The 21,162-nt window shown below is 49.3% G+C and overlaps 2 protein-coding genes across 4 annotated transcripts; both read right to left on the reverse strand.

Annotated features, from left to right (window-relative positions):
- Nucleotides 1–1,748: 1,748 nt before the first annotated feature.
- On the reverse strand, nt 1,749–8,960 carry MYOZ1 (myozenin 1). Of its 2 annotated transcripts, none has more exons than XM_035021734.1 (6): nt 8,847–8,960; nt 7,490–7,621; nt 6,157–6,335; nt 4,306–4,549; nt 3,761–3,926; nt 1,749–2,263 (listed from the first exon to the last, which is right to left on the reverse strand). In XM_035021734.1, the coding sequence occupies exons 2-6, from the start codon at nt 7,560–7,562 to the stop codon at nt 2,032–2,034; spliced, it is 894 nt and encodes a 297-aa protein (XP_034877625.1). In that variant the 5' UTR covers nt 7,563–7,621; nt 8,847–8,960; the 3' UTR covers nt 1,749–2,031. The 2 variants fall into 2 exon arrangements, with proteins under 2 accessions (XP_034877625.1, XP_034877617.1); XM_035021726.1 differs by having other exon boundaries at nt 7,490–7,580; nt 8,847–8,959.
- A 2,114-nt stretch (nt 8,961–11,074) lies between these two features.
- On the reverse strand, nt 11,075–20,666 carry SYNPO2L (synaptopodin 2 like). 2 transcript variants are annotated; one of them, XM_035021743.1, is made up of 4 exons: nt 20,342–20,666; nt 18,961–19,112; nt 17,988–18,502; nt 11,075–14,751 (listed from the first exon to the last, which is right to left on the reverse strand). In XM_035021743.1, exons 1-4 carry the CDS (start codon nt 20,444–20,446, stop codon nt 12,611–12,613), a joined length of 2,913 nt encoding a protein of 970 aa, XP_034877634.1. In that variant the 5' UTR covers nt 20,447–20,666; the 3' UTR covers nt 11,075–12,610. The 2 variants fall into 2 exon arrangements, with proteins under 2 accessions (XP_034877634.1, XP_034877644.1); XM_035021753.1 differs by lacking the exons at nt 17,988–18,502; nt 18,961–19,112; nt 20,342–20,666 and adding an exon at nt 16,722–16,976.
- Between the last annotated feature and the right edge of the window lie 496 nt (nt 20,667–21,162).

Here is a 21,162-nt window from a genome sequence, read left to right on the forward strand (position 1 = left end):
GTGGAATTTAAGAAACAAAACATGAGCATAGGGGAAGGGAAGGGAAGACAAAATAACATAAAAACAGAGAGGGAGGAAAACCATAAGAGACTCTTACTATAGGGAACAAACTGAGGGTTGTGGAACGGGAGGTGAGTGGGGAGATAGGGTAACTGGGTGATGGGCATTAAGGAGGGCACTTGATGTAATGAGCACTGGGTGTTATATGCAACAGATGAATCACTAAATTCTACCCCTGAAACTAATAATACACTGTATGTTAACTAAATTGAATTTAAAAAATAATAATAAATTAATTTTTTAATTTAAAATTTGCATGTGCAGGGTGCCTGGGTGGCTCAGTCAGTTAAGCATCCAACTCTTGGTTTCAGCTCAGGTCATGATGTCAGGGTCAGGAGTTGGAGCCCCACATTGGGCTCCATGCTCAGTGGAGAATCTGCTTGAGAGTCTCTCTCTCCCTCTCCCTCTGCCCTTCCCCTCACTCACACTCTCTCTCTCAAATAAATAAATAAATCTTTTTTAAAAATAAAATAAAACTTGTACTACATTAAAATGTATATAATATAAGCATTGTAACAGTGCAAATACTTCATACATTTTTATAAATAATAAACAGCAGGGACAGTAACTTAAAAAAGGGGGGGACACCTGGCTGGCTCAGTCAGTGGAGTGTATGACTCTTGATCTCAGGGTTGTGAGTGTGAGCGCCACTTTGGGTATAGAGATTACTTAAATATAAAATCTTAAAAAAAAAAAAAAAGAACAAGAAAAAAATACACACAGAATTAGAGTTTTGTGTACAAGTTTAGAGGAAGTATGAATCCCCTGAAATTTGTTTAGGTTGTAAAGGAAAATGATCAGGGTAAAATGTCATGTGACCCAAGGTCCATGAAAACTGGATCCATCTATGCAGAGTCTAGCAACTGAAAATCATTAATGGCCCATGGAGTTGGCTGAATTCAGCCAGCTCTCCTCAAAGTTATTTTCCCAGATCCTATTAAACCATCTCTTTATTCTCCCTGGTCTGTATCACTCTCATTTTGTGGAACACAGAGGTAGGTCTGGGACTCTAAAGAAACCACATACTTGAAATAAAAATAAAAATAAAAAGAGTATTGTTGCTCATCCCTATTGGGCTGTCATGTTTTTTTCCCAATTACAGTGCTTTCTGAATACCACTGACGTGCCCTCATGACCCTTAGATCTTTTCTTGATGTGTTCACACAGAACCAGGCATATTATAACTACATCTGGTTTCTCCCACTTTCTTCTGGATTCTAACATGGCCCTCTATTGTATGCCATCCTTTCAGGAATCTGTAACCTTTGATCCACATATTCCTCAGCCCATTCTATTGTCATCTGGAAACTTTATGGCATGCTCTAGTTCTGTGATAATTGGGTAATCCTGATCATCCCAATCTCTAATCAGCTACACAAAGAGAGCTAACACTAGGGTCACCAACTACTTCCTACTTCCTAACCACAGTGCACAATAGCTTCTTAGCTTTGCCCACATATGGGCCAGTACATGTGTTTGTGCATGATTGTCTTACATACTATTGAATAATTATGTCTTTGTATACACCTATGAATACGGTCTCATGGGTATGGGTGTGGGTGTATAAGCAACCAGAGCTCAAGCCTGGTCTTGAAGTCTGAATAATGAATGTTTAGTACTTGACTTTAATTAGTCTCTGTGCATTGTTAGCCTCAGTTTTCATCTGCCCTTAAATATCAGAGGAAGAATGAGTTCATTTCCTTGAAGTTTATTGACTGTTACCGGTGGTAGAGCTAATTCCATAAAAGAGCAGGTTCCATACAGAGCAAGTGGACGGGGAGGTCTGAGTTGGTGAAGAAGGATGCTTGGAGTGGGGACTTGGAGTGAAGACTAGAAAGAGAGGTATCGCCCTCTTTTTTCCCTCCATTCCCACAAGGATACTGGATTTACAGTAGGGGTATCCTGCTCAGCATTCCCTTTCCAAATTGGAACCTGATAAGAGAAAACTTGTAAAGTAGAGGAGGAAACACCTCATAGCTCCTCTGTTTCTCCATCCAAGGGGATGCCAATATCCACGTTGTAGTCTACTGGCTCCCCAGAGCTCATCCAGGGAATAGGGGTTCTATTGAAAGAAGGCCTGTTGGAGAGGCTCTGGTTGTAGAGGACCAGGGGTTCACTCAGTAGGGGCCCCAGATCAAACTTGGGCATCTGGAAGGTCATGCGTTTGGAGGCCTTCTCATATCCACCATAAGGCATTGCCATCCTGAAAAGTGGACACATTATTTAATTAAAACCCAGAATTAAAAACCAGAACAAGGGGCACCTGGGTGGCTCAGTCATTAGGCGTCTGCCTTCAGCTCAGGTCATGATCCCAGGGTCCTGGGATTGAGCCCAGCATCAGGTTCCCTGCTTGGCGGGAAGCCTGCTTCTCCCTCTCCCACTCCCCCTGCTTGTGTTCCCTCTCTCACTGTGTCTCTCTCTGCCAAATAAATAAATAAAATCTTTAAACACACACACACACACACACACACACACACAAAACAACCAGAACAAAAGGAACAGCTTTATCAGTAAGATGTTCCCTGTTTTGAGGATGGGGAAGTCTGTGAATTTTAGTTTAAGATTGTTCCTGCGGAGTCAGGCTCCACGCTCAGCGGGAGTCTGCTTGTCCCTCTCCCTCTGCTCCTCCCCCCACTCATGTGGTCTCTCTCTTTCTCAAATAGATAAGTACAATCTTTATTTTAAAAAAAGGATTGCTTCTGCACTTCTTATTCTTCTTCTCCCTCAATTCCCCATTCCTGGTTTGCTTATTTCCCCAGAGCTAATAATGAGAAAAGGAGTCTAGTCGGTATTGGATAGAGAGTTTCATGGAGAGTTGTGACTCAGACACTATAGACCCAAGGGTCTGAGACTACCTTAAATTACAATGTAGAGACAGCTTCCCCTCCCTCCCACACACACAACCCCTACCCCAACTCCAGTGGATAGCCCTGGCCTGCTGAGAGGAATTAACATAGCCTGGAAAATTCAGGCTTCTTAGGATTAAATGCAAAACACTTCTTTAGTGCTTCCCTATTCTGTTTTCACACAGATCTCCTATCCACAGTCTAGAGAAGCCAAATTCCAAAAGAATAGATACTTAAGCCTTACTAGAGTATAAAAAAATAGACTCATACTAGAAGAACAGTAATGGAAGCCTAACCTTGAATGAAGGGAACTTTAAGAGTCCTTTAAACATGAATATATTGTTCCCTTTTTTTAAAATTTCTTATTTATTCATTTGAGAGAGAGAGTGAGAGAGTGAGAGCACAAACAGGGAGGGAGGTTCAGAGGGAGAGGGAGAAGCAGACTCCCCACTAGTGGGGAGCCCGAGGTGGGGCTCGATCCCAGGACCCTGGGATCATGACCTGAGCCAAAGGCAGACGCTTAGCTGACTGAGCCACCCAGGCGCCCCTATATTATTTCCATTTTACAGCAAGGCAACCAACGCTCAGAAGTAGGGTGATTTTCCCATGACCAACACCCCTAATAAGTGGTGGAGTGAACTAAAATGTTGCCCCCCAGCAAACGTTTCCTTCATCATACTGCACTGTTTTTCTGGGTTACCATGAAAAAAGCAAAGGCCTTCGATTAGGGCCGCCATGTTCCTTCCCTCCCTCCTCAGCTTCTTTCTGGAACATGTGAACCAAAGTCTCCATCCCAACTGAGGACACTGTGCCACATGCTGGAATGCATCTGGTTCCTTCTTCACAACCCCTACCTGTTGAAGGATTTATAGTGGGGGAGTTCAGGTTTGGCCCCATAAGCCAACAGGTCGATGCCAAGCTCCACCTTTTGTTGAGGGTCAACCCCCATGGCTCGCTCCCATGGGGAAATATAGGTCTTGAACACAGTGACATGTTTTCCTTCTCCACCTGTCTGGTCTCCTGGCAGCCACGGGAGAGAAAATTAAGTCAATAATAACGGTGAGCAGCCAGTGGAAGTTAGTCTTACACCCCTGCACTAGGGAACTTGTTGGGGCCAGAGATCAAAGATATAACATCCTGGTAACTGTGCTAGTTTTGTGGAATAATGATAGCCTGGGTTCAGATCTGTGACTGAAACTGAAAAGCCAGAAAGGCTGAAAGACAAGGTTTCTGGGTGAAATAGACATATCTCGGTATTCTCCTGAGAGTCCATCTCCAGAGGGTCCATCTAGGTATCTCAGCAGGCCTCCCTTGCTCCCTAAACCCGGTCTAGGCCTCATTCCTGGGGACATCTCTGCTCTAGGGACCAAACACGTTACCCTTGGGTAGGGATACTTGCCTGTTCCTGTCTCGCCAACCCCTGCTGTCCCAGCATCTCCTCCTCTGCCAGTCTGGCCCCCAGGACCACCTGTACCCCCAGATCCAGATCCAGAGCCCTGATGGTGCTGCTGGTCAGAGCCATACTGTCTGGCAGAGTCACTGCCCCCTGCCTGGCCTCCACTGCTGCCCTTGCTGTAGGAGAATCCCTGACCAGCTGTGCCCAGCTGTCCCCCAACTGTGGGAAGGAACTTCTGGAAGTGATCCTGAAAAGAAAGGACAAAGTGAGGGCAAGCTTAGGCAGTGGGTATGGGGAATATACAAAGACACAGGTATGCACAGCAAGAAGGAAATAATCAGAGAGCATGGCTAACCAGAAGACACTGAATCCGCTGAGATCCCCGCCCCCTCCCCCACCCCCCACCACAATAGGTGGACAGTGGATAGCCTGGCTGAGAGGAATTAAACTCTCCTTAAGTGATAGGACCCCCCTCTGGCTCAGTTCCTCCAATTACATCTTAAGATGGGGGCAACTTATTCTCTACACTTTCCTTTCCCATCCTTATCAAGGCAAAGAGGGCCAAGATTTCTGCCAGCTACAATTTAAAAGGATGGGGTTGGGACAGAGAACCCAGGTTTACTTTGAAGAGCTAGAGAGATCTCTGCCCTCTCCCCTTCTTTAATCTTGTCTAACAGACAGAGCTCTCTTCTTTCTCTTTCTCTTCCTCTCCCTTTCTCCTTTTGGTGCCTGTTGAACCAGGATCTCCTGACCGTGAAACTGTAGCAGGTAGGGGGAAGGGTGAGCAAAAGGGCAACCCTGGATTTAGCCCCAAAGCCTAAAAATAACCCCACCAACTCCTTCAGGAAACTCTCCTAGCCACCCCACCATGCACACCCCTCTGCTCCAACCAGTGTAACCAGACCCAGTCAGGGACAAGGGCTTTTGGCCTCCTAAAGTTAGATATGACCAGCTCAGCATTTTTGCTCTGCTCCTACATAAGGATCAATGACAGACACTCCTGCCTGTGGCCCCATGTAGGCATCTATTTCCACTTTCCCTTGGCTGCCCAGTAAAGGTAGAGGGGGAAGAAAGGTAATGGAGAAGATCCCCTCCTTCTCAGCTATAACATCTTGTGCCTGGCACCCTTCCAATCCCTACTTCTCTTGGAAAAAAGATCCTCACTAGGGGACATAGGATCTTAGAGGATAGTTTCATGGAGTCCTTAGACAGACCCTTTAGATAAAAGAATGGCTCAAGAAGGAGATGGTTATAAAAAGCACTTAACTCTTCCTAGGGTTGCCAGATTTATCAAATACAATTATAGGACACCAGTTAAATTTGAATCTCAGATACACAACAAATATTTTTTTACTGAAATTACACTCCAAATATTGCATGGGACATATTTATATGTAAGAGACTATTCATCATATATCTGAAATTAAAATTAAACTGGTATCCTGTATTTTTAAAATTGAATTGAATTGAATTGAATTTTTATGGCTCAAATATTTCATGGGACATACTCTACTAAAAAATTATTCACGCGTATCTCAACTTTAAAATACAGGACTTGGTGTCCTGCGTCTTCTCTGGCAAACCTATCTTTAACACTTAGCCATACAGGGAAGGAATTTTCTCCCTGAGGGTGTGTACTCTTCACCCCTTCCCCTTCACTGGCTCTAAGATACTGAATTTCAGAGGTGGGCTGTAACTCATCCTGGAGCTGTTGGAGGTTTAATATATCTGGGGACTTAATAAGCTTATAAAGTTGCAAGTAAGGGAGGTTGGTGGTATTTGGAGATTGAGGGCCTACCAAGAAGCTGTCAGAAGAGGCACTAGGCTATGAGAGTTATAAAGTTCCAAACTTACCATTGAGCTGTCAGAGAAGACATCAGGGTGGTTTTCATAAATAAATTTCTCTACCCGTATCTGCCGCAGTTTGAACATCTTGGAGCCCCTATTAGTGAGCAGTGACAGCTCTTCCAACATCACATCCCTTGGGACACTGATCTTCTTGCCCAGATTCAGGCCTGAGCTCTCCTGTCCACCTTCCAGGGAGGTGGGGAGGAAGAGACAAGGAGAAGAGTAAAGTAGGGTTTTCTAGGCTCAGAATACAGATGCCATCCACAACTAAGTGTGTGACTCCTGCAGAGATCACAGAGGGAAGGAGATACTGTCTGTGACATCTGGTCAAATTGTACCTTGTTTGTGAGAGGTTTTTATTTCCTGGGTTTGGAGTTGGAGATGATGCATGGGAACTGGGGTGCAGAGTGGAAACAGTGGGGATACTAGAGTGGAGAGGGTGAATGAGGCAGAAGGGTCAGAGGCATGGGGTGCAGGGCAAAAGGACTAAAGGAACATCATAGATGGAGACCATTGGGGAAACTAACGCATGGGGGCCAGTCCAAAGGCCAACACCATGTGGAGTTGACCACATCTAAATACAGATTTGTCGGGGTGCCTGGGTGGCTCAGTCAGTTGGGCATCTGCCTTCAGCTCAGGTTGAAACCTGCGTTGGGCTCTCTGCTCAGCAGGGAGTCTACTTCTCCCCCTCCTGCCCTCTCGTGCTCTCTCTCACTATCTCTGTCTCTCTCAAATAAATAAATAAAACATTTAAAAATAAATAAATAAATAAATAAATAAATAAATAAATAAATAAATAAATACAGATTTGTCTTAACTCCTTTTCCTTCTCTTTCCCTCAGTGAACTCTGGCTACAGACAGTGTCTCTAGATATTGGGAGAGCTCTTCACATGCTTATACTCCTACTGCCCCCCAGGAAAAAATGCCTGAGTATTTTTCCATTTTAAGTGCTTACACAGGCTCCCTAGCTCTGGGGGGAAAAGTAAGGAAGTTAACCATTTATTGAGACTTTGCTGTGTGCCAATCTCCATCATATATGTTCTCTTCCTCAAACATACCTCACTGACCTTTGAGTCCTGTTGTCCTGGACCTGCATTGGGTGATATGGCAAGGATATTACTGTCTCAGGTTACAAGGTGAAAAAGGGTGGAAGGGTGAGTGGTCAGTGTTGAATCCTTTCTCCATTTTTCTTCCTGCCCCCACCCCCCAGAATTTCTCTTGTCTCTTCACATCTCTTCACCTTAAGACATATATAACTTTATGATTTTTCTGGGACTCTTGGGCCTGAGATGCTCTTAACAAGAAGTCCCACACTAGGTAGGTGCAAACATGCCATACCTCCAGTGAGTTCCATGATCAGCTTGCTCGATTTCCTCTTCTTGTTGGGGGCTGGGGTTCCTGAGAGCGGCATTGTGGAGGCAGATTCAGCCTAGATAGGGTGGGATGGGGGAGTTGGAAGAGGGACAGGAACTGGGAAGGGGGAGTATCTACAGTAAGGCAGTACTTCTTAACCTGGGGTTAAGGGTTTCAGGTTAAGGGCTTTCATGAGATTTTTAAATATATGTATATACTTATATATGCATATATTTATTATGTATATATGATATGTATATTTAATATGTATATCTATCTATCTAGATAGATAGATAGATATCTAGATAGATAGATAGATCCCAAAAAGTGAAAACCAATTGCTTTAGGACTTCTCTTTTCTTGGAGGCAGGACAGAAAGCATAGATGCACCCTCTGCTCCTACCATCTACCAACCTCTTTTCTGCTGTTTAAATGGAGCTCATACAGGGATTAGGAACATAGTATGTGTTGGGGGCAGTGGGTAAAACAAACAAATAACACACAGGGCACTGCACCCAGGTTTCATTGGCTTGGCATGACTTTAGGTTTTTATTTTCATGGGGATCTCAGATTGGGGTTGTCATTCCAAACTCTGGTCTCTCCTCAGTCTTCCTCAAGCCCCAGTGGGGCAGAAAAATGTTCTGCCAGGATTGAGGAGATTCAGCCAAAAACATTCTCCATAGGAAGGAGAGGTTGTTGCTCCCCTATTGGGCCAGCTGGAGTGTGGCCTGGGAGGTCACGGCAGTGTTCCTTGCTCCCTTTCAGGCACTCCTACCCCAGGCCCCAGAGCTAGAGTGGAGAGAAGAGCCAGGGGCATTTGAACACTGACGCATGTCAATTCAGCAATATCATAGCAGTGGGGAATTGACGGGGGGCAGGAACATAATAATAGCATCTGGCAGTGGAGGGGGACAAGCTGGGAAAAGATAGACTCCAGTCCCTCCTTCACAGAAGGTGGCACTCAGCAAAACACTGTCTTCTGCTGAGTCCTGTTTTACAACACGTCTGAAATTCTACTAACTTAATGGGGTATGCTGAGGCCAGACTCCAGGAACTGCTAAATGGGCATTCACTATACCTCTCTCAGCCCTAACTAGCTAGGTTCTTTTCTTTTCCCATCCAGCCTCTCAGACCCCCTTCTTAGTATTCCAGTGCCTCCTCCAACATCTCCATTCCCCCCACCCTCCTGGGCCCCTCTCCTTCCAACTCTGTGGCTCCCCTGAACTAGACAGCTGGGAGCAGAGCATAGATAAGGGAGGATCAAGGGTCACAATTGCAGATACAGACACAGCAGTCAACAGAATGGGCTCCAGCCCCTCTGGCCATAGAGCTGGAAACTTACCGGCTGCTCAGGCGGTGGTCAGCTCTCCCTGGGGTCCAGCAGCTTTGGAGGCCTGAGCTGCTGTGACCGGAGAACCCGAGCTGGGCAGGCGTGGGGGCAGCACTGACAGTGGGGGAGGGAGGGTAGTTATTAATAGAGATGATGAGTACAAGCAGCTCAAATGGCACTGGGGGTACTGAGACCCTGGAACCAAGATCCCGCCCTCCTTGCCCAGAGGCTCAGGAAGGGGAGGAATGGCCTTTGGGATTCTCCCACTAAGCTGTCTGAGCCAAGGATCAGTCTGCGCAGGGAGTCCCCTTTCTTGGCATCTAGAGTCTGAGAACCAAAGAAGCATTCAGGGAGAAACTGAAAACTGAAAGGGAAAGAGGAAGCAAGCAGAAAATGGTGGATAGGAATTCAGAGTGGGAGAGGAAGAACTTGGAGAACATGTCTGGAGAGCCACTCAAAACCATTCCAGGCTGGAGCTGGAGAGACATGTGGGTGCATTTTGGGAGTGGGAGGGCTTAAGGTGCTATGTTTGGGGAAAGGAAGTCTGTACACAATGGAGCTGCTCATTGAAAGTTCCTTGATGGATTGGTCTTTCCTGAAAAGCCAGATCTTTGCAGGATGAGGAACCAAATTAACCAAATCCAGTGCTTCCTATGTTGTCAAGGATGATGTGGGGAAGACTTGACCAATTTTTGCCTTTTCATCCCCATTTGCTGTTGGGGTGCTCAGTTTGGCCTGCTTTGCAGGATCGATGTTGATATCTGAGAAGTACATGTATGCCAGGTCCATACACTCTGGGGTTCCCACTTGGGATTTTCTTCAAAGGGAGCACACATCCCATGGGATCTAGATTGTCCCATTCATACTCTTCCAGAGGATCCCCTGGGCAAGGGCACAAGTTTGAGAGCCTCCTTGAGGGAAGCCTGTCATTTACCCAGACCTTTCCTCAGTAGCTGCATGAACATCCTGGATCCTCTTCCACCTGCTCAGATTCTGGAACCAGCTGCGGCGGCACCTCTGTTGCTGTCACCACCATCCTGTTGTGGCTGCTTTAGGAAGTAACTTCGCAGCTTCCAGAATGCCCCTCTGTCACTCTGAGCTCTCCATTCTTCCTGATCGTGTTCTTTTCCCATCCTGAACTTTTCAGGCTCAGGCCAGGGACTGAAAGATCATCCCACCCCCCTCTAGCTGGCCTCCGCCCAAACCAGTTTAGCCTCCAGATCCCTCATCTTTTGTCTTCCTTCTCCATTCCCTCCCAACCCAAAGAAGCAATTAGAAGAAAAAATAAAAATGGCAAATGGTGATTTTGTCATCACCACCATCCTACTCTCAAAAACAAAACAAAATTTTGGTCTCCTATGATTGAGTACCTAAAACTAGTGAGTGGATGGAGACAATATTCAACCTATGCTCAATGGGTCCTTCCTTTGGGATTCTTTTTTTTTTTTTTTAAGATTTTATTTATTTATTTATTTGACAGAGAGAGGCAGTGAGAGAGGGAGCCCGATGCAGGGAGCCCGATGCAGGGAGCCCGATGCAGGGAGCCCGATGCAGGGAGCCCGATGCAGGGAGCCCGATGCAGGGAGCCCGATGCAGGGAGCGATCCCAGGACCCCGGGATCATTACCTGAGCCGAAGGCAAATGCTTAGCGACTGAGCCACCTAGGGGCCCCTTCCTTTGGAATTCTGAGACCATACTACTATGTGGGAGCATCAGGGTCCTGGGCCTGGTTATTTGCACAAATATGCCCCCTGCTGGAGTAACTTTCCTTCTCAGAAGTCCTTAATTCTAGCCTGCCTCCAGTGCCTTCTCTTCTATATTAGACTCAACCCACACCGATCCACCTCTTTCTTCTCCCCTCTCCCACCCCACCTTCACCTCCAGACATTGCTTTCCCATGGAAACATCAATTGTTTCCTCCAGAGAGCTAGGAAATGATGATGGCAAAAGCTCAGAGGGCCTTTCCACTCCTCTTGGTTCTGAAATTGAGGGCTTGCTTGGGAAGTATGAAGCAGGAGACAGAAAAGGGGAGAATCTGGATGGAGAGAGAACCAAAGGGAATGGTGGAGGTGGCTAAATCAGAGTGGGACAGAACTGGTAAAGAAGAGCAAAAGACCAGGGGGTGAAGGGCAAAGGGTGAAGAATAGGGCAGGAATGGAGAAAGAGATCAGAGGAATGGGTTAGAGAAGATGGAGGAGAATCAGGATTTGGGTATAAAACTACAAGAGATGATGGCAACAGAAGGTTTGGAGCATAAGTTTATTCTTGTGCACAAACCAAAGTACTGTGACTCACACTCAATATGCAAAGGAAACGATCAATCCAGATCAAGCAGCAAACATGGCTGGCTGGTGGTGGTCATGGTGAGAGGGGAGTCCATACCCATCTAGGATCAGAGATCAGGACCTGAAGCTGGAAAGGAATAAGAGCTAGGGTGCGGGGAATGGGGTAGGACTGAAAAGAAATTTTGGCTCTGGGTATTTCCTTGCCCTTTCCCAGGTCATCATGACAAGCTGCAGAGGGTAGAAGGACAGACTCAAAGGAGGTAGTACAAACACTACCTGTTCTTTCAACACTCAGCCCACACTCTCACATCCCCCCACCATCATCTGTCCTCACTCTAACAAATGCATTCTTCTCTCTCAAATTTTTCCCTAATCCCCCTGTTGTACATGGTGAGTTTCCTGAAACCCAACTCTCCTGTCTGCCAACACTGCACTCTCCCTCCCCATGTTCCTCCCTGTGGTTCAACCAATTTCATTCATTCCACTCTGCTCCTGGTTTCTGCCTCACTTTCCACACCATGGCTCTTTTCACCCTCCTTTCTGTCTCAAGTGCATGAGGCAATGAAGCCAATGGATTTTTCATTCCAGAGGAAATTTTCTGGCTTTCTTTTTCACTTCCTGGATGCTTGTAGCTCAGCATGGGCCTCTTAAGTTGCTAACTTTCTGAAATCCTGACGAATAGAACTATGTATGTATGTATGTATGTATGTAATCTCTACTGCCCAGTGTGGGGCTCTAACTCACAACCCTGAGATCAAGAGTCGCATGCTCCTCTGACTGAGCCAGCCAGGTGCCCCCTGATGAATAGAATTCTTAGTTCTGTTCCTGGTCTAGCTGGTATAACTCAGCCCTTATAAACTGCCCCAGCCCTTCAGGTCTTCTCATAATCTGTGAGTTTCACAAGATGCTGTACCCCTGCTACAGGCCCTGGTCTTTAATTCCAATCAATCTCTCTCTCCCCACTAGACTATCCATAAGGGCTTATCTGACCCTTCTTTAATCAGTACAAAGGGAAGACCCAGATTGGGTCTTTATTTAGACTGCTCCTCTTACTTACTCTTGCCTCACACATAAGAACACATCTGTGCCTACACACACTTGCACATACACACACGCACACATACATGTCTAGATATATGCCAGCCAAGCTTGGGAAATGAGAGTGAGGAGTAGCAAGCGATTTAGTGCAGAGATCAATTCAGTCCCTTTGAGGCCTACCTGATGGTGAGCTTCTTGCCTGAGGTCTCACTAGTAACTTCTCTGTGTGCTTCTCACTGAACATTAAAACGAGGCTCACAGAAAAGCACAAATGTAGAGAAATAGAGACCAGTGGAGGAGTGTGGGTGGAGATGGGACACCAACTCCAAAACTATCTCCGGCAGGAGGGAATTTAGCCTCCAGATGCCTGAGAGAGGACATGGGATGGGTAGGAGAAACAACTTTAGGAACTGGATGCTCCACCTCTCCTTGGTCCTGGGAGCCGTGCCCTGCTCAGTGGTGGCCTGCCCCCGGCCTCCACACATGAGCCTGCAATCCAGTTCTGGTGGCTGAGAACCGGGGCCTGGCTACCTGGAAGCCACAGGAGCTGGGGGAAGTTCCGAGACCCCTAGGAGACTCTGGAGGAGGGGCTGGGCTAAGGACAGGGGTTGAGGCCAGCTCTGTCCTCCAGATGGGCTCATCCAATGTAGTGGCTGCTCGTGGGGCAAGCACAGTGGGGCCCAGGGGTTCTGCAGTGGGCTGGGGTGCTGGAGTGGAAAATCGGCGGATCTCCTGGACTCGGGCAGTTTTGCGGGGCCCTAAGGAAGTGGGGCCAGGAGTCTGGGGAACCTCATCGAAACAGAACATGGCAGTTTTAAGTTGGTAGGGCTGGTGCCGCATGAAATCCAGAGCCTTGATACCCTGCTTGGGGGTTGCCCGAGGACCCTGGGATTGGGCCTTATTAGGGAGCGTTCGAGCAGCCTGGGGGAAAAAGGGTGAGAGCAGTGGGTTGTAAGCAATAGGAGGTGGGGCACGAATGTTGGGTGAATATTTCCAGGAAGGGGGCAGTGAGGGTGTAGGGGAAGGGCTTCTGGGCCGAGGGCCAAGGCCAAGGCCAGGACTAGGTGTAGCTTCCACCACATACCTGTCTGCTCGGCTCTGCCGCTTGGCAAACAGCTCCCCACCCCTGCCCTGAAGCCTTGCTGGCTCAGGGATTCCAGCCGAAGGGGCTGCCCCATTCACTAGCCCATCAAGGAACCCTCGAGATGGGGGCTTAGGAGCCACCGGGGGTGGAGTTTTAGGAGGCATTGGGGGCGGGGTCTTGGGAGACATTGGAGGCGGGGTTTTAGGTGTCACGTGAGACCGAGTCTTGTAACTCCTGCCCCCTGGTGGCTGCATGAAGTTGCAGGCTTCAGCCCCGAGGCTCAGAGCATCCTCCTCTGGACCAGATTCCGCTCCCCCGGCCCGGGGTTTTTCATCCAGGTTCTGCACCAACGATAGCAGCTCGGGGTTGGGCGAGTTCTTCGTCTCCTCCTTTCCCGGCCGGAACATCTGCTTCCGGGTTCCCCGTCGCCGGGCCTCCTGGAGGATGCCAGTGCGGGCAGCGGGCACGGAGATGCGCTGCTCCCGAGCGCTGGGGGGCTCAGGTGCCCCGGGGCCTGGGGCGGGAGCCTCTGGGCGCGCAGAGGGTCGCAGAGGTGCCGATAGGAAGATAGAAGCGGTGGAGGTCATGGCAGCGGCGCTAGGGGGAGCGGGAGGCTCTGGGGTTCCTCCTGGCGTTACAGGACGATTGGGGGCTGGGATGTACAGGGAACTTGTGGCTGTCACGGGGCCCGAGGAGCGTGGAGTGCTGGGGGAACCGGAGGCTGGCACGTGGCTGGGCAGAGGGGTGGGCCCCTGTGCAGGGGACAGGAAGGGCGGTGGGGCGGGGCTGAGGCCTCCCAGGCTTTCGTTCGCCCTCTTGGGAGCTGGCGGCCGGAAAATCACCGAAGTGGTACCTGGCCGCTGCCCTTGTAAGCCCGGGGTGAAGGGCCTGGCTGACCGGTTAAAGATGTTTGGAGCTGGGGTTGGGGCTCCACCGCCTGAGAGGAAGGGACTGGGGCTGGCTACAGGGGCTGGCGAAGGGCTGGGTGGGAGCATAGCCGCCTCTGGAGGAGCACTCTGGGCCCGAGGTGGTGACTGCAGGCCCTGCCCATTGAGCATGGCGGCTGGACCATCCCGGGCCAGCTCCTGGGTGTTGGAGGCTGTGCGCTGGCGCTGCTGTTCAAAGAGCTGGGCCCCTCTGCCCGAGGCCTCACTCAGCTGCCCGCCCTGGCCCTCTGCTGCAGCTGAGCCTGGCCTGGCCAGCTCCATGTCCAGATAGGGGCTGTCCCAGTCGCACTGGTTGGTGAGGCTGCGGGCGTCGGAGAAGGTCTCCTCGTCCAGCTCGGACTCGCTCGTGGGAGGGACCCCGTCTTCTTCCTCAGCGCCTGTCCCAGCTGCAGCCCCGAAGCTCACTAGGGTGTACTTCTTGGCTCTCTGCCGTCGTTTCTTAAACATAAGCACCCCCTTGGAGTGGGGATTGGGGGCTGCAGTTAGTAGGGATGCAATCGTCCGGCATTTGGTCTTGGCCTCCTTCACACTCTTCTCTTGGAGGCTCTCTGCCCGTTGCAGTTCTGAGGAGGTCAGGAGGGAGAATGGTCAGTGAACCTCTTCTAATTCTGTTCCCCACAGTTTTCACCCCAACCCCACCCCAGCCAGTTTCTGCAGTCCTCCCACCCACTGTCTTTTCACTGGCCTGATCCACACTGTCTCTTGCCTGTGGCAAAGTCCTCTGATTTGGGGGCAGAGTGGTAGGTGAAAGGTGAGACCAAGCACAGTTGAAGGGAAGACAGAGTCTGGTTGGCTCCCTGACACCACTCTGATCACAGCTCTCCTTCTAACCTCTCACCCATCTACTCTGCTTCTGTCTTCCCAGAGATGTGCTCTTACCCACCCCGCACACATTCTTCCCCTGCCTCCCACCATTCCTGGCTGGCAATGCTGGACAGGGAAGGGGAGAGCAGTCACTTCCCATAGCAACCAGGGAGAAGAGGCAGGTGTCAGGGAGAGACAAAATGAGACCATGTTAGGGGGCTTCTCAGAAACATAAGGACTTACTCCTCTTCCCACCTCTTACCCCTATGATAGGGACACAGAGGACGCTTAGGAAGAAGGCTCTTCATTCACAATTCCACCCCCATTATGTAGTCCACATCATACACATTCATGGGAACAACACCCACCACACATTTCAACAAGAATATGGGTCTAGTGAAGGCCAGTTATGAGCTTATTTTCTCCTATATACTTTTTTTTTCTCATTCACATATACCCCAGCTTATATACACCCTCGTTCACATATACGTATATAAATACACATGTACCCTCACAAAAACACAGTCTCTCAAATACCTTCACACACATGCATACTCCTTCCCAGAGTTCCCCCTGCAGAGACCCTGTTGCTAACAGTTTGGACAAAATTTTACAACTGATATTGACCTTCCAACCACCAGGGCACTCCTCTGTGCCTCACACCCCTGCTACTCACAGCCAGGGATAACCTCAGATCCGAGATGCAGGAAAAGCCAGAGTGCTGCTCTCCAAGGCAACCCTCCAAATCTTTAGGATATCTCAAGGTCACTGCTAAATATATTCCACCACCAGCCCCCACCCCCAGCTGGGGTGGGAGTGGGGTGGGCTCCTTTGGGGGTCAGCCTTCTAGGTAGAGAGCTCAGGCAACCACTAACAGGCGGACACACAAGGACTATGTACTAAGGGGAACCTGGGCAGGGCTTCCCATGCCATGTGGGGCCTGGGAGGTGGGGCCAGGAACTGGGAGAGACTGCCCTGCTGCTAGGACCTTGCTTTGGGCGCAGATTCTCTCTGATCTATGATCCTCAATTCCTCCTGAAAAATTCTTGAAATTCCATCCACTTTCCACTCAAGATACCAAGCTCCTTTCTAATTAGGGCTTTCATTCCATCCATCCCAACGTTTGTACCACAGAATAGTACTGTGCATAAGAGATAGGCACTGGAGTCAGAGTTCAGTTCAGGTTTTTGGTTCTTGATAGAGTTACCTCACTTTACTGAAGTTCAGTTTCCTCATCGGTAAATGAGCATGATAATGGCTATCTCATAGGATTGCTATGAGGACTAAATGAGATAGTGTAGGTAAATTTAGCATCTCACGGCAGCCCTAAGGCCCACGGTGAGTAACCATTACCATTAAAGCTTTCTTGACACCAGCTACATATGTATCCAGACACTTTCTTGTTCCCATGTATGTTCTCCCATGGATTCCCATATACATGCCTTCATGTATTCACAGATTCACACTTCCTTCTCTCACACACAGTCCCTCCCCATGAGTTTTCTATAGCTCATGTGGTCACAAACCCCTTTGACATGTGGCCATAGCATCAGCCCATTCTGAGAAAGGGGCAGTGAAACTTTCCTGAGAAAAGAAGGAAGAAAGAAGTCAAAAAGGAGGAAGGAATAAGGCAATAAGACCTTTCCCAAAGACATCCCTTCCTAAACTATTGATGTATTCCCCCTCCATTCTAGATCCCAGAACTCTCTCAGCTATGGGAAGGTAGTACCTGCATAGAATGGGTCCTGGAGCCCAGAAGCCGGATCTGGGGCTTTGTTGCAGCTGGCTTGGCTGAGGGGCTCTTGGCCGATGGGCTCAAAGGTCTCCATGCTGAGAAATGCAGTGTTGGCTGGAGCAGGACCAGCTTGAGCCACCCCCATGCCTTTTAAAGCCCCTTTGTCTTGTCCCCAGAGCTGGCAGCTGAATGAGCTCACTGTGCTATTTTTGGAGCCTAGCCCCCTCCCTTCTCTCTGCTGCCCCACAAGCCCCGGTGTGATGGACGTGGACACCTGCCTACCCTTCCCCCCACCCCACCCCACCGGACAATGAGGTCTGCTTGGCTAAAAATATCCCTGAGCCACTAACTGCAGTCTTACCCAGCATGATAGGAAGGGAGGGGTGCTAAAATGAGGACTGGGGATAAGCATGGGATCCTGGGCATGCATCTGGAATTTCTTTGTGGGATATTGGACATTCTCAGCGATGTCAGACTCCAAATTATCAATGTCCTTAGCCTCTGTTCCAGACTTAGACACACAAAACTCTATGGATCAGGAATCAGAATGGTAGAGGGGAGGAATGAGAGATGAAAACTAGAGGTGTAATCCTAGATTTTCAAGGTGACAAGAAAGGTCTCTGGGGTAGAGGCATGGGACAGGGAGAAAGTTCACCCTTAGACCTTGTTCTGTAACTCACATCAAAAATAGCAAAGAGCTTGAGATAAGTGGAACTGGCGTTTTCGGCCCAGGCCTACATTCTTGCATGAGATAAGGAGTCGAAGATCCCTCCCTCTACCACTTCCTAGGGATCTCATGACTATCCCATAGGCTCTCAGGCTCCAGGAACCCAGCTGAACTTACAAATGTCAAAGGTATCTCTGATGCTCTGCCTGCAATTAACACTGAAAAACCCCTGCCCTGCTTCCAAATACTCCCCTGCATCATGTCTTCGCTCTGCCCTCACCCTGTCTGACACTTAGCAAAATCATAGCAACAACAATAAGCAAACCCTTTGTTGATTTCATGTCCCTTTTCAACTTCCCTACTCACTCTGTTCCTGGGTTGGGTTGAACCACCTACACCTTTTGCCACACTGGTTCAAACAGTAAAAGTAATAGGGACTGTGAGAATAATTATTTTCCCCTTCTACTCATCACTCTTCTCCACTTGTCCCCAGGACTATATCCAAAGGAAGCATAAAGTATGGTTATGGAGGGGTAGATTTAGGACTCAGATTGAAGGATCCTGGCTAGGGAAAAAAGGGTTCAGGCACTCACTGGCTTGCTTGGCCTTCTGGGTGTAGGTGGTAGTGAGGTCTTCTGCCACCGGATGGGGAACAGGCCCCACCATAGGGATGAGATTAGGGCCAGGCCGGAGGGGGCCATGGGGCAACAGCAGGGCCTCAGCTGGGGGTGGCTGAAGGGTTGCCCCATCCTCCCATGCTGGGGAGCTCACACGGCTGTCAACCTGACCAGGAGGACCAGCGACGGCAGGTGCTGGCTCTGCAGGGCTGTCGGATAGGTAGACCTCATCAGGCAGGGCTCCTGGAGGGGAGGGCCTCATGGGACCTCTGCGGCGGGGTCGGCGGGGCTTCTCCTGGGTGGCAGGGCCATCGGCATCACTGTCTGTCTCTCCGTAGTAAGCCTCACTGTCAGGGGGTGAGAGGAGGCTCCCGGGCTGAAGAGGCTGGGGAACTGGAGCGCCAGGGGGCTCAGGACTCAGTGGAGATAAGGGTGACAACACTTGAAGCTCACCAGGGGATGGAGACCGCACAGGCCCCTCATCCTCTACCCTGGACGGGAAAGAGGACAGAACTTGAGAAATGGGTTCTTGAGAGCTGGCGAGATCTAGAGGGGATGGGAGAAGGAAGGGAGAGAAGGGACTGGCATGTGGGCTGAATGAATGGGCAGGGAAGAGTGGGGATCTGAAGACAAACCAGGAGGCAAATGTGCTTGAAGAGCTGTGAGTGGACATGGGCTTAGAGGGAGATGTGACGGTGAGGAGACAGGCAAGGGCTTGAAGTAAACCCGCACACTCAGATACCCACTTAACACCCCCAGCCCTTAGTTGCAGATACACTGAAACCCCTTGGGAGGCAAAGACAAACGTCTATAGTCCAGCACAAACTTACAAGCAGAAGTGGGTACTTAGTAGTAGCTGAAGCCAGGCCAGTGAGACATAGAGCTGAAACAGTCATTGGGAGCCCTGGGCTAGGGGGATGAGGTGGGCTGGGGTAGGAGGGGTCCATACCGCCGCACGGTGAGGACCAGCTGATTCCCTGAGGCATCAATGAGGCTCATGGCACTGGCATGAGAGAGGCTGGTGCAGGAGACCCCATTGATGGCCAAAAGCTGGTCCCTCTCTCGGAGTCCTGCTCTGCCAGCCTGGCTCCGTCTTCGGATCTGAGGAGGTGTTGGGAGGAGAGATTGTAGGTGAGGGAGGGCTCTAAGTGGGAATAGAATGAAAGGAGTCAGGACAGGAAGGACCTATGCATGGAGAGGATATACTTTGCAGGGTAAGAAAGGGTGGGGAGGGACACGGAGCTACAGTTGAGGGGGCCTATCTGGAGGCAAGAAGGCACAGATTAGAGGGAGTAATATACATCATATGAGGGGAGGTAAGGTAATCACCAAATCAAAGAGGCTTGGGGAGAACTGCAGATGGGAGGTACTAGATGGCAATTGTATCCCCTGAAGATTTCCCTTCAAGGCCCATATCTTAACTTGCCAATAGTTCTCTTTTAGGCCATTACCTACACAGTCAAGATTTTAGAACAGCATTCCAGATTGGAGGGAGCCCAGCAGATTCTGGGAGATTGTAGTTGTGTGTGTAAATGTGTGCCCCTGCATGCACACACACGTACATATGTGAAAGTAATAATAATAGTAGTAATGGCTATCATTTATTGAGTGCTTACTAAATTTAGGTATGGGGCCAAGCACTCTACATATATCATTGCAATTAATCCTTAGAATGGTTCTATGAAGTAGGTATTATTACCCACATTTTATGGTTGAGAAAACTAAGCCTGTATGGTGAAACCAAACACGTAACAGTTCATCTGACAGGCCAGATCTTGCCATAACCTTCCTAGCACCTAAAAAGTCTTGCCTCATGAGAGAAAGGGTCTGGTGAAGGGGAAGAGGAGCACTGAAGGCCTGGGCAAGGTAGGGTAGGGTAGGGTAGGGCAGGGCAGGGAAGGACAGGGCTGGGCTGGGTAAGACAGCCTCTGCTCATCACATACCAATATAGTTAAAGAAAAATTAGAACCTTCCCTATATTCCTGGAATTTGGAGTAGAGGCACAGACTCAGGAGAGCAAAGACTGGATGGCCAGCCAGAACTGGATCTCTGTTACTATGGTGCCGCAGGGAACTGAGGCAGTCTTTCTTTTTTTCTGCTCCCAGAAACCAGGAATTCTTTTCTAATAGCCCCCCTGCAAGAAGCTTGTGCTCAGAAACCACTCCTCCCAACAGATGAGCATGCTTCCCTGCCCACCTGCCCACCTGCCACCCCGACTCCTCTTCTTCACAGCCTCCCACTTCTCCCCCAAAAGGCCACCACGTTACTCTTCCCAAATTCCCCTGGGTTCCCCTTTCCCTGAAACCTCAATAATAGGGGCTCTCCCTTACCTTGGACACCTGTAAAGGTTTCCTCTGCTCGGCCCCCCCGTGAAGTCGGAAGCCCCAGGGGGCTCCCCCTGACAATGTGACCAGCACCTTCTCCTCAGCACCCATCGCTCAGCTTGGCCTATGGCCCTCGGAGTTTGGACAGTGTCCCAGGGAGAAAAGTCGAGGCGCTGGTACCCCGTCCGGCCTGTCTGTATGGCTGTCTTGGTCCTGCTGTCCTGGGCCTTCCCCCCCACACCACACACCACAGGCAGGCAGCTTGGCCCTGGGATCAGTACAATCCAGCACACATGTCCTGTCAATCTGAGCCGTGCTCAAAATAGTTGCCGGCTGTACTCCCTTCCCTCCCCCAGCTGTATTACTCCCAAAGCTAATTATAGTAAAAACGTCTGCCCTCCCCTTTCCCCCATTCTCCTGCGTGGGCTTTTTACTCAGGACTCAAAGTACTAGCTCTAACTAATATACATACTTTCAGGGACTGTGCCTTCCCTGATAGGATCATGGGCTAATCCCAACTGCTTTCCTCCAAAGCTCATTTCAAAGTGGCAGCAGCAGGGGCTTCAGTTCCATGGCAAGGAATGGCTGGACTTGTCCCACAAGTTCACAAGCTCCCCAGAAGTGTGCCCCCTTGCTGTATGAATGTGCCTGTTAATCAAAACAGAGATCCATATCCCACTGCAGTGCTGGGTGCAATATAGCTTTTAAAGCTACTGGTTTCCAAAAATAAGCACAGAGGATTAGATGATTATATAATGAAATAATCTATTAATGTATATACACAATGATTCCCAGGCCTCAGCTCTAGGAATTCAGATTTTATTGGT

This window comes from Mirounga leonina, unplaced genomic scaffold, assembly GCF_011800145.1.
Source record: "Mirounga leonina isolate KUSES-001 unplaced genomic scaffold, KU_Mleo_1.0 Mir_114, whole genome shotgun sequence".
Taxonomy (NCBI): Eukaryota; Metazoa; Chordata; class Mammalia; order Carnivora; family Phocidae; genus Mirounga; species Mirounga leonina.

What these genes read in the sequence shown, in the direction of transcription:
- MYOZ1 (XM_035021734.1), bottom strand. Translation starts at nt 7,562, where the DNA reads ATGCCGCTCTCAGGAACCCCAGCCCCCAACAAGAAGAGGAAATCGAGC. An exon ending in TCTTCTCTGACAGCTCAATG is followed by an intron (nt 4,550 to 6,156) that starts GTAAGTTTGGAA and finishes CTTTCTTTTCAG; the next exon opens with GATCACTTCCAGAAGTTCCT. An exon ending in GGTTGGCGAGACAGGAACAG is followed by an intron (nt 3,927 to 4,305) that starts GCAAGTATCCCT and finishes CGTGGCTGCCAG; the next exon opens with GAGACCAGACAGGTGGAGAA.
- SYNPO2L (XM_035021743.1), bottom strand. Translation starts at nt 20,446, where the DNA reads ATGGGTGCTGAGGAGAAGGTGCTGGTCACATTGTCAGGGGGAGCCCCC. An exon ending in AACCTTTACAGGTGTCCAAG is followed by an intron (nt 19,113 to 20,341) that starts GTAAGGGAGAGC and finishes ACACCTCCTCAG; the next exon opens with ATCCGAAGACGGAGCCAGGC. An exon ending in CCAGAAGGCCAAGCAAGCCA is followed by an intron (nt 14,752 to 17,987) that starts GTGAGTGCCTGA and finishes TGACCTCCTCAG; the next exon opens with AACTGCAACGGGCAGAGAGC.